At 38.1% G+C, this 12,505-nt stretch overlaps 1 protein-coding gene across 1 annotated transcript; it reads right to left on the bottom strand.

Annotated features, from left to right (window-relative positions):
• Window positions 1-1,291: 1,291 nt before the first annotated feature.
• LOC113356358 lies at window positions 1,292-7,179 on the bottom strand. Its single transcript, XM_026599475.1, has 7 exons — window positions 6,210-7,179; window positions 5,831-6,070; window positions 4,856-4,945; window positions 3,997-4,146; window positions 3,723-3,847; window positions 1,770-1,899; window positions 1,292-1,666 (listed from the first exon to the last, which is right to left on the bottom strand). The coding sequence occupies exons 1-7, from the start codon at window positions 6,786-6,788 to the stop codon at window positions 1,541-1,543; spliced, it is 1,440 nt and encodes a 479-aa protein (XP_026455260.1). The 5' UTR covers window positions 6,789-7,179; the 3' UTR covers window positions 1,292-1,540.
• Between the last annotated feature and the right edge of the window lie 5,326 nt (window positions 7,180-12,505).

Raw genomic sequence — 12,505 nt, 5'->3', positions numbered from 1 at the left:
CCCTCTGACATTATTATAGTTGAAAATTTATTGCTCCACAATGGTGGATGGAAACAACTGGTTCAACCCTGCTACTGCCACAGCTATTTTGGATATCATCACCCACCCAGGAGAAGATGACAAGATACTGTGGAACCTAAATGATTCTGCGGACTTTTCTGTCAAGTCTCTATATAAAGCCAAGATAGATAATCTCTATAGAAATAATGCCCTGACTTGAACTGGCAAGCCTTGTGGAACATGGACATTGCTCCAGTAATACAGAGTTTCCTATGGAAGTGTGCTCATGGAATCCTTCCCACCAATGCTAAAACAGCTAGCATTCTGCATTACATTGATCTCATCTGCAGATTGTGTAATAGTGGGGAGGAAACTATGATACATATGTTTCTAAATTGTCCAGCTGCAACTCATGTATGGAAGATGCTGCTTGGACCTAACCATGGAAAGTTTGATTCCACCACAAACTTCCAGAATTGGTTAAACTCTTAGTTTACTCCAGGAAACACCTATTCTAGTAGTCATATTCATGCTACTGCTTGTTGGTACATTTGAAAAGCTATGTGTGATTTATCTTCAAACACACCAAGCTAAATACCAATCACACCGGTAGCAGTATCCAGAAACATCTAAGCAGCCGTAATAGTGTTCATCACTTGCAAGATCACATCCTAAATTCTACTCTCCAGAATGAAGAATATGATAACCAGTTAACTGGGGAGGATACTACCAGTTACTTTCTGGATTCAAATCAAAAGAAGCATTTGTAATAATCTTAAAAATTTGCACTCTTCATAATCCAAAGACGCTTGCTTACTTCACAGCTCTCATATCTACTGATTTTGTAGGAAACTCCATTCGGACAAGAGGATATTCAGGACATTATGGAGAATGGGGAGCAACAGAAGGAGCAGACTTCGCTTTTGAATGGGTCAAGGACTTGCAGCACACAAATGTCGAAATTCATGCTAAATCCATGGGAGTTCTTGTTCGCTTCGCAATGCTTTACCACAACGCAGCTCACAGAAGATTTCACCTCAGTTATCATGAGAGAATTAGTAGAAAGACTGACGAAGAGAATGCAAGTAGAATTAATGTCATTTCTTTTGTTTTAGTAGGTCTTAAACTTATCCACAGACTCCAAAACTTGGAAGATTCTAACCTAGCTACGGCTTGTAAGAATTCCATCTCAGGTAGTGATCCTAGTACCACTCACTCTAGTTTGTACTCTTCTTACGCCCTCTTGCCTAAGTTTTTCTATATAAAAAATATAAATAAAAATGAAATCATATTTTCCTAGCAAAAAACAAAAAGAAAGATGGTTTATTCATTCCCTAGTAACTTCTTTATACAACACGTTATGAAAGATGATAATTACAGCCATTGGTAAATTAAAAAAAAAATATCATTCCAGAAGCAAATGCTTACTAACTTGGGCCGTTGACAACTACCCAGCACCAAGGTGGGGCCTGTATTGAGACTTCAAAGTTTGAAACTACTATATATACAGATGTCCAAAAGTACATCATACCAAAAAATATCAAAATTCGATACCACTGTTCAATTGAACAGAAAATGAAGGTCTTCCGATGTTTCCTAGAGGTGTTTCAACTCTGACAACTATTCCGGATTTCCCCACATTCCCATTCCATTTTGACCTGCCAATCTATATTATCCGAAGGACAACAAGAAGTAAGAGATATAAGCAACATGTTATAAAAAAGGCTAAGAAAAAGCCGAAGCTCCTTTTGAACTGGAGAAAAACTTACCGCAACTGATGCGAATGCAGAAGGATAGGTTGTGCAAGCACAGCCACAAATTAAACTCAGTTTCTCCTTTACCGATCGGATAAGCTCAGCACGCAAGCCAGAATTGCTTCCTCCAATAGTTGGGCATATACTGTCCAATTGAACAGAGAGTCTTTAGATAAGTGTGTCAACTATTCTAGTAGCATTAAAATAATCAGCTGTTGGATAGGTAAACAATCAACTTTACTGCAATTCTATATCCCCATACAACATTTCCAACAACTATCAACTGAGTCGCTCAAAAATAATGTTTCAACTTTAATTAATGTAACTACTTATGATGTACTCGAAATTTGTTAAAAACCTAAATTTCTAGTGTCATTCATCAATATTCAGAATTTCTACCTTTTGTGTCACAGAAATGCATAGCCCACTTCATATAACAAAACAGATGACTGCTGATACAAGTTAAGTTATGATGCTCATAAATATATGCAAAAAAAAAAAAAAATAATAATAATAATAATAATAATAAATGGATGTCTTTGGAGACCATGCTCTCCACTACGCGAGTGAGGTAGGCTTAAAGTATCGGCACGATTTGGTCAGAGATATTATCCTAGACATTTGTTATAGGGCTGGCGTTGCAGCACGGAAGGAAGCCTCTTTAGGCCTTCTGTCCGCCGATAACAACGCTTGAGGCCTTTTGTCCGCCTATAACAACGCTCTCAAGCCGGCAGACATTCTTATACATAGTTGGGAAAATGGTCAAGATACTTGTTACGATCCACCGGAGTTTCGCCTTTTGCTGGCAGTGGCATTCGTAGTTTCACACCAGGACACGCTATCACTTCAGCGGTCACTCGTAACCGCAATAAATACTTAGCCAGCTGTACGGCGCAGGGGTATCGCTTTTATGCTTTGGCATTCTCGACTTTGGGCGAACTTGGAGATGACTTGGTTATTCTGTTGAAAAGATTGAAGAATTGTCTAACTAACTATGATGTTAACAACAAAATAGGTGACTTGGCATTCTCGACACCAGGACACGCTATCACTTCAGCGGTCACTCGTAACCGCGATAAATACTTAGCCAGCTGTACGGCGCAGGGGTATCGCTTTTATGCTTTGGCATTCTCGACTTTGGGCGAACTTGGAGATGACTTGGTTATTCTGTTGAAAAGATTGAAGAATTGTCTAACTAACTATGATGTTAACAACAAAATAGGTGGTTTGCTTTTCCATAGGGTAGGTTTGGCTATCCAGAAGGGCGTTGGGGCACAGCTTGTTGCCCGACTCCCACCCATTCATATGTAAATACTACTCTTTGGTAATAAAAGCCCTGGTGGCAACATTTAATAATAATAATAAATAAATAAACTTTTCAAAGAACACTATCAGGTGAAATTATATCCGAGATATCATTCCTAATTTTTTTTAGCATATAAAAACTTTCAATAGAAGCTGATCATACTAATTCAGAGGTCATCCTGGAGTTTCACTTCTGGGTCATCGCAAGGTAGCTACCACGGTATGGCAACTGAAAAATGCAAAGGAGTGGTACTACTAAAAAATAACCACATTAAAGGTGCAGGCCCCATACCATTACTAATGCCACCTCAAAAAAGTACCAAGACAAGAAAGTAAGTCCATATAAGTGGTTTTTTAAAATGACCCGACTTAAATATTAAAAAAGGTTGCATGATCACGAGGTAGGCTTGATATTTTAAATAACATTTTGGAAGTATCGCAACTAATACAACTAAAATTAAGATGCAAGCATGCCCCAATAAGAATCACCCCGAGGCTAACAGTTGGCGCATAATGGATTTTGATGACCTAAAGTTTCTTCCACAACATCCAAAGTTGTGATTTGATGTGCTATATGAGTATATGAATTGAAGACAAAGACATGCTTGACCAAATGCCAGCACTATATGCAGCAATTCGGTTGAGTAAAGTGACTATTATTACCTCACTTGGATGGTAGGCCTAACCATCAGACCAGATCTCTGCCAAGCTAAGTCTTGCACAAGTCCGAGAGAGAAAGATTTGTCGGGCCACTGCACCGTTGGCGTGATGCATGTTCCCCATTTATTCTGGATAAGGAGTAAATAAACAATCAAAACACCAGGAAAGATTTGCAAATCTAATTTTTGGGCGGAGTTGAAGAGATTAATAAACAATGTACTTTGAGAATTTAAACAAAAAAGAAGTTACTTCATCTGTGGCACGTTCCCCAACTAACCTTGCAAGAGAAGCTAACTCGTGTTTCTCCAGGATAATGACCTTGAGCTTGAAGCAAGCCACCAAATACAGGGACGAAGGCACTAGAAGTTATGCCCTCGCCAGCTACATATGTGAATTGCCCATTCGGAAACTGGAGATCCATATAAGACTGAAACAACAGAAAACAGTTGGTAGAACTCATGCCCAGCCATTCTACTATTTGTAGTTAACATGGCGTCAAAAGAGGGCAGATAGACTAAACACTACAAAACCAGCAGACGAGGTTTTTCAATGTAAATGATAATACCCATTCCCTCAGCAGCTATAGAGAAACTGGTATATTTACCAAATTCTATGTTCGAAAGTCCCATATTAGAAACTTAAGGTTGCATTAGAAAGTAATATAATTTAGGGATTAGATCCATTGAACGTCAAACTGATAATACGATACCTAAGATCCTAAACAAATATGCACAGAAAAGAAGATGCGCTCAGGGACTATAAAAACTAATTCAGCGACAAGGTGAAAGGTAAAGAAGACTCGAACTCTCCCTATTTTACAACAACGTTATTTTGATTTTGCAATGTCCGGGCTCTGTATGGCACTAATATCTCCATCGGGAACTTTGTCAGCTTATCCAAGACTACTATTAATTACTAGTATTGGACTTCTTGACAGTTGTTCAAGCCGGCAATACGCAAAATGCCAAGCATTTCGCAATATGAAATTACAGCCTATGCTTCCAAACCCCTTAAAATCCTGCTAGAGGTTTGAACTTTGTGAAAAATAGCATATCGTAAAAGGGGAATTGATATAAGTTACTAGTGTAGGTCACATCAGAAACATCATCCATAACAAGAAAATAAAAATGACTTACACACGCGAATGGGTTTAGACAGATCATTGACATCAGTAGCCACCTCCTATGATTTGACCATACAGTTGGACAGATTGAGTGCATGCCATTCTGAAACAGAATCACGAGAACGCGTCAAATAAGGATCATCAAATCAATAAAATTTTCTTAAATTTATCATTCGACAAATTCAAGGTATGAAGCCAAGGTATAACCAAAACAAATGAGGTTAATGATATTCCAAATGAGAAAAGAATGGAAGTGTTGTCAGAACTGATGAGGTTAACCAATTTATACGAGCATAAAGAATGGGGACAAAGACAGGTTAATGATATTCCAAATGAGAAGAGAATGGAAGTGTTGTCATAACTAATGAGGTTAACCAATTTATACGAATATAAAGCATGGGGACAAAGACCTGTTTAGTTTTAGCCTACTATCTTATTTTGTTCACCATGTTCTAACACCTATTTGCTCCAGTTTGATGGTTATGGCACTCAACACACCTCACTACCCAGAAATTAATCAACAACTAATCTGATGTCTTATCCATTTTCTCCAACTGTACTAATCCAAATATGTTAGGTTTACAGAGTCATCAGTGAATCAGAAAGCTTATGCGGTATAGCCACAAAGGTATTACATGCTAAGCGCACTAAATATATGAAATATTTCAAAACTGCAAGAAGGAGCGTGGGAATGGTCAGTGCTAAAGTAGTCGTCTCACCACATGAGACAAAATATCAAATAGAAGTCGATGCACATTCAAAAATCTGAACCAAATCAAGTAGCAGGTTTACAAAGAATGTTGAGGGATTAAAAATGATATGACAATTCTATTTGCAATATGTAACTATATAACCATTACCAATAACTAGTATGTTGAGGGATTACAAATGAAACAATGAATATATGCAATATACAACCATATATAAACATAACGAATAACTAGTGTTTTCAGTAAGTCAAAAGTTGACTCACAAGGAATAGTCTTACCTTCCTATTGTAACCATACCAAAGCAAGTGCTGTTTTGACAAATGAACTGGTAAAAGTAGTGTTGTATCACGAACAAACAACAAGGGCCCAAACTGAACCAAAAACAAAGGAGAATTTTCATTCCCTGAAGTAGAGCCCCCATGTGATGCTTCTACCCTCCATAAATCCCCTCTTGCAACTAGAGAGTTTTCGATATCATTCGATCTACTATCGTATGTTGATGTAATATTACAGCTTCCCTGCATAAAGTACAAAATGAAAAAGCTTTATACAGGACTGTAAACAGATATCTATTTGTGCACTTTAAACTCTCTACCGTAGCCTATTCCTAGTTATCAATTGAGACAATATATTCGACAAGATTCAGAAAAAATATACCTGTTTTTTGCCGAAATATCCAGTAGATTTCAAATTAAAACCTCCAAAACCATCTTCCTCGGCCGATTCATCCGAAACAACTTCACTGGTCTCAGAAAATCCATAATCCCTAAACTGTTCAGCAAGCGATTTCAAATCTTCCTTGTGTCCAGCCAAAACAGCATCTCTTCTTTGAGTATCAAAATCCACCCTCAATGAACCACCAGCATCACTCTCATCATGTCGAAAAGGCACTGGTAATCTTCTAAAGAACTGTTGAATAACACCATTAACAGAAGCTCCAAATTCCACCCCAGCTTGTCCTAACCTATTTCCCGCATCAAAGATAGCTGAAACCCCATCAATTCCAAAACCATTATTATTATCCAATCCAAATCCAAAATCTCTTTTACCAAAACTCTGTGTTGTAAATTCAATATCAAACAGTTTAGGTTTTTGAGGTGGATTTGGCCATGGAAATGAATTAGGGTTTATATGTGTAGTAAGTAATCCATTGAAACCTTGTGCTAGTCTATCAGCTAAATCATGACCTTGTCTTTGTACCTCTTCCCAAGCTTCAAACGATCTCTCTACAGACATCAGAGATTCGATTATTTACCTTTTCTTTTGTCTTCAATTCAATTATCTTCTTTGATTTCAATTTCCTTAAAGATTTTTTCAAGAGATTTAGTTTGACCACTGTTAGAGACGAAATCGGGAGAAACAGATGGCTAAAAATAGGGTTTTTTTTCCCAGAGAAATGAAATGAAATTAGGGTTAGAGAGTGAGAGGAAATAGATAAGAAGAGGGGAAAGTGATTGTCAAGTCTGGACCAAGTTCTGTCCGAAGAAAAAGGTTGAGAAGCTTCTGATTACTGTTTCTGCTGTTCGTCTCATCTACTGCAGCGGTTGCGATGCGTGTTATGCATTTTTCTTAGTTTAGGTTTAGGTAGAACATGAGGAGGTTAAACTCGGCTTAACAAAATGATGGAATTCGTAGTATCTGAATGAATATATATATATATCTTTATGATGATGGGCAAGGGGCTAAAATGGCAAGCAACAAGACAAGAACGAGGAGATAGATCTTTTAATTGTGACACATGTCCACACTTCAAAGTTCAATTTTTTAAAGATAAAAACCATAAAGCTGGGGCCCTTAGGGGGGCTGGGTTCAGATTATGGCTGGCTCGCTTAAAGGATTTTATCACAATTCAAGAGGGAGACTGTTTCGAATACATATGAGTTCAAGGGCAAGTTGAAGGTTTTTTTTTTTTTTTTTTTTTGGAAGCATGAGATTGTATTAAGATTAAGCTGCAATTACACGAGGGAACGTTTTATCAAAAGAGTCCATTACAATTTGGTTAATGCAAGATGGGACTATATGATCCCAAACCAAGGTTGAAAGGTTTCCTAAGTGGCTACAGTCGGCAGCAAGGTTCGCCATCCCGTCTGCAGCTTGATTACCTTCCCTGTAGATGTGTGTAATGAGGCATTGCGGTAGTTGGCCCATGATTAGCTTGGTTTTCGAGATCATACTTGAAATGTACCAAGGCGGCTCAGCATCTGAAGATAGGAATCGAAGCAGGTTTTCTGAGTCGATTTCAAAATGAACTTGTGCCCAGCTTCAATTTCAAAAGGCTGGATGACGAAATGCCTAACACCTGCAGGAAGATTTTCTCTAGTAAAATCCTCCCTAATCCCTACCTCCAACCACATAATGCAAGCACAATATCTTCCTACACAAGTGCACAAGAAAATTGATCAAATTACTAGGAATTTTTTTGGGGGGCATGCTTCGTCCGTCAGGAAGCTTCACCCCTTGGGATTTGATAAGCTTACTAGAACCAAGTCACAAGGAGGGTTAGGCATACGTAAAAGCAGTGATCATAATAAGGCTTTACTTATGAAGCGGGTTTGGAACATCTATGAGAAACCAGATTCGATCTTGGCTTCCCTCTACAACGAAAAATATCTGAAACAACAACTTATATTTGCAGAAACTCCAGTTAAACTCCCTTCTTCAACCGGCCCTCAATGGAGGCAATTAGCATCTCTCATTCCTACAATGAAATAGCATCTTTTTTACACAATCGGAAATGGATTAACAACCCCCATCCAAGCTAATTGGATCCCACAATTCACTAATACCTTGGATCCGGCGAACAGTTACTCCATCCAGATGGTCGCTGACCTCATTGATCCTCTCAGTCACACCTGGAACCACGAAAAGCTAAACCTCCTTCCCCCTCACATAACCCAGAGAATCGTGAATATCCACCTCCCCCAAAACAACCCCTCTGATAGGATCATTTGGCCTTTCACCAAATCTGGAAAGTACACTATATCATCTGGATACAATTGCTTAGTAAGCACATCAAATCACGCGCACCCACTACCAGCATCAAAGTTCATATGGACACTTCCATGTCCTCCAAAAATACAGTTTTTCTTGTGGAAAGCAATCAATGAGGGCCTCTCAACCCTCACCATTTCACACCATATCCACCTCACCGACACAGACATATCCCAGTATGCAATTCTCATCCAGAAACTGTTGATCACATTCTCCTTCATTGTCAAGTACCTACAGCCGCATGGAACACTCTCATCATGGGACTTCCTAATCCTTCAAGTACCGGCCAAAATCTTCCAACCCTTCCAAACCCTCAAACGAAAATCTCACAAATCCTACAGTTAAAGGTACACGGTTCTATCAATACTGCATTTTGTTTCCTTTTCCGGTCCTTATGGATAGCTAGGAATGACTCCATATATCGTCAAAAGCAACCAAACCCGGGAAACATAGCACATATGGCTCTCAGTCTTCAACAAGAATTCTCTTGGGCACAAACGAACCTCCCTCTTGTGCTACCTGGAATGCCAGCTTCTATGAACCTTGGAAATGTAACACGGGCCTCCAGTACAATCATGGTAGGATGGACAAAACCTAATTTGGGTTGGATCAAGATCAACACAGATGGCGCAGCAAGAGGACATCCCTGAATAGCTGGAGCAGGCTTCATATGCAGGGACTCATCTGCGAACACCCTGATAGCGGTAGCACAACCGCTGGGAATCACCACTGCGTTGATTGACGAATCTTGGGCCATGCTCATAACATCTAGAATAGCAAAAGTTGAAGGTTATTAGTGTTGGAAATTTGATACTAGAGGATGAAAAATCACATAACAGGAAAGAATGTTATAACATCAGTTTCAATACGTTGCGATTTTTTTCAGCTAATATTTCGATCCTTCCCAAATTATTGGTGAGTACAATCGGTCATTGAAATAATACTTTTAGGATATAATGAATCCCTAACAATGTTGTTAGATTCAAGAGATGTACTCCCTTGACCTAACCAAGAACAGACAGTAATTAGAATCTGATGATGCTTAGAGTTTCTCCAATGATAATATGGTCGGTTTCATAGGTGGCACCATGGGAAGACACCCTTTATCTTATATAGAAATTGATTTTCCTAAATACAAGGGGAATAAAAATTCTTTCTCCAGCCCGTCTATCTATTAACCTCTTTCCCTGCCTAGTTATCTTATGGTTATTTGATTTGATCTTGTCAGAAAATATTACACAAAGTCACTCTTCTTTTCTGAACTTCAATTCTGTGACAGTGATCACACCGACGCCATCGATTATTTTCTGAACTCCAATTCCATGGCAGTGATCACCAAGAACGATTTGTTATTCCAACTGATGGATATTAATACCCAAATTTGTGCTCAAACATGAATCTACAGTTTTTTATTTTTTGAAGCATGAATCTACAGTTGTACGGCGATCATATAATTTTTTGATATTTGTGTTAATTATATTCGTGGAATCATTCAGATATACTGGCTTAACTTATGATTATGAAAAAGGCCATCACTCACAAACATATGATAAAAAAACCAAAAATTGGTTTTATCCTTTAAATTTGGCCTCGTGATTATTTCCCCCCTTGCGAACACTTAACTATGTCACCTGCTTATGTATATATATGAACAATTTCCAAAGCCTGATCAACAACTGTATCACCTTTTTCTTTCTTTGTCTGGTAATTAATTAAATAGTTACCAATTAAAGTTATAGATTTTGTTGTATCAATATAAAGAAAGAAAATAACTTTTACCGAAGTTTGGGATATGTACACAAGTAAAAGAAACTCTCTCTCCTCTAGATAAGCGATTTCCGACAAAGGGGAAGCTTTTACCGGCGTCCGCTGCTGCTCAGATCAGCTCTGGTCTGAGCAGTTCCAATCTCTAATCTTCCCTTATTAGCATAGAGTAATCAATTAGGACTCCTATAGAGAAGAAAAGGGAAATCATTAAACCCTAATCTCACTTAATCTTTCACCGCTATCGTCCAAACAACCTCCATGGATTTAACAGATCTCGTCGGCTAAATCCTCGGTTCACCGGCCTTTAGCTTAAAATTAGATGGTTGTTGCTTTGAAGTAATACCTACCTCTACTCATGAAGATTTTATCCTAATTTTATTTATGTTGTTGTTGCTGAGAATTAAAATTCAATAGAGGTTTCATTCAAATCTGGTCATCAACAATCTTCCTCGCCGACCCTGCTCATCTCAATTCTAATTGAGGTAATAACACTTTGGTTCCTCCTCAACCTCCTCTGGTCGGATAAGTAGGAGTAGATTTTGTTGTTGATACCCATGATTTCTTATTGTGGTGCTAGATATGGTATGTCTTCTTTGTTTAAACTTTAAACCATGTGAACACCCTCTGTTTGCCCCCAACTACCTCTCAAATACCCATTGGTTTTCAACTACCTGATAGTTACGATCGATATACAATCTCAATTTCCTTTTTTGCTTCTTTTTATTTTGTAAACCTTTAGCATCTGCATCTATTTCCTGAAGTTTTTTAGAGCCAGTCTTGGGTTAGTGAAAACCCCATGTTATTAACCTTTTATTTACATATGTGATCATGTTTATTTTAAATTGAAAGGCAATTTTCAATCAATCCACCAGTTTAGTTCCATCTAGAAGTTTGTTATGGTGTTGTTGGTGGTTTTCCTCTTGTTATTTTCTTTTATTGCCTTGATGATTACCGGGTTAGTTTTACAAAGTTTCCTTGTGATTTTTGTCAGAGTTTTTTGGAAATCAGATTTTGCTTAGGTTTGTTGGGTTCTTTTGGTTCATAGTTTTGTTTATCGAGTACCTAAAATTATCCTTGGAGTTGCATTAGTTGAATCATTTTTAGAAGCTAACCTCTCTGGTTTTAACCAAATTTTGTTGGGGTAACAGTTTTGAGCTTTATCTTGGCATCCAAGGAAAATAGCACCATCATTTTTTCATTCCTCAACGTTTGATCTCTCATCTACACCAAAATCAGGGACACCCAGCCATCGGACTTCAATTTCAATTGCGTCTAGATTTGTAGTTCTCTTCTTCGGCTTCACAAGTTTACCCTTTGATCCTAATTTGTTATGTGCCATCTCTGGTGCACTATTGTTGAAACCTGAAGCAATAGCACTAGAACCCTGCTAACCTTGGTCCTCTATAAAATGGTAGATTCATCTGCAATGTCAGGACCAAGGAGAATTATATCTCACCTCATGCAGCATAACATCTTCCCTATATGATGGAAACCATGAGCTCTACATTTTAGAATTGTATCACTATTACAGAATTACCTATTATCATAGCAGCAGCAAACTCAACACCTAATTTATGCGAATGGGCCGGTGAACTCGACTCCTTTAATCACTCTTAGTCTCAATTTCATTGTACTTTACTTTTAAGCAGATTTGTTTTCCCCTTTTTAATTATAGTACTGTAATCTAGTTTAAGCCTGTAACTCCTAGAGGTTTTATTTTTTAGTCTCTAGTATGTTTTAGTAGCATTTTCAGCAGTAGTAACCTCTATCTTCTCCGGTAAACACCATCTGATGGATAAAGACGGAAAGAAAAGAGATAGACAGTCATCGTTCGGGCAGTACACCTCGACATTTGGACGCAATTGCTTAACTAGCACTTTTAATCAAGAGCATCGAACACCTCTACCATCAACTAAACTCTTATGGACTCAGTCTCCATCAAAAGTACAGCTTTTCTTGTGGAAAGCATTGAATGAAGGCCTTCCGACCTTCGACTCCAACATCTCCCCCCGATGCACTTATGATCCGAAGATCGCTGCTCAAGCTTTACTCCATTGTTTTGCTACTTTAGATTCATGGCATTCCATTTCAATTGTAATTGATGAATCTATGGGTATCTTATACCCTCGTGTAATTGCTCGTTAAGTATTTAATAAAATTCATGCTTCAAAAGAAAAGTAAAGAAAGAAAAGAGG

Source organism: Papaver somniferum, chromosome 3, assembly GCF_003573695.1.
Source record: "Papaver somniferum cultivar HN1 chromosome 3, ASM357369v1, whole genome shotgun sequence".
NCBI lineage: Eukaryota > Viridiplantae > Streptophyta > Magnoliopsida > Ranunculales > Papaveraceae > Papaver > Papaver somniferum.
This window is presented reverse-complemented; position numbering and strand designations above follow the sequence as displayed.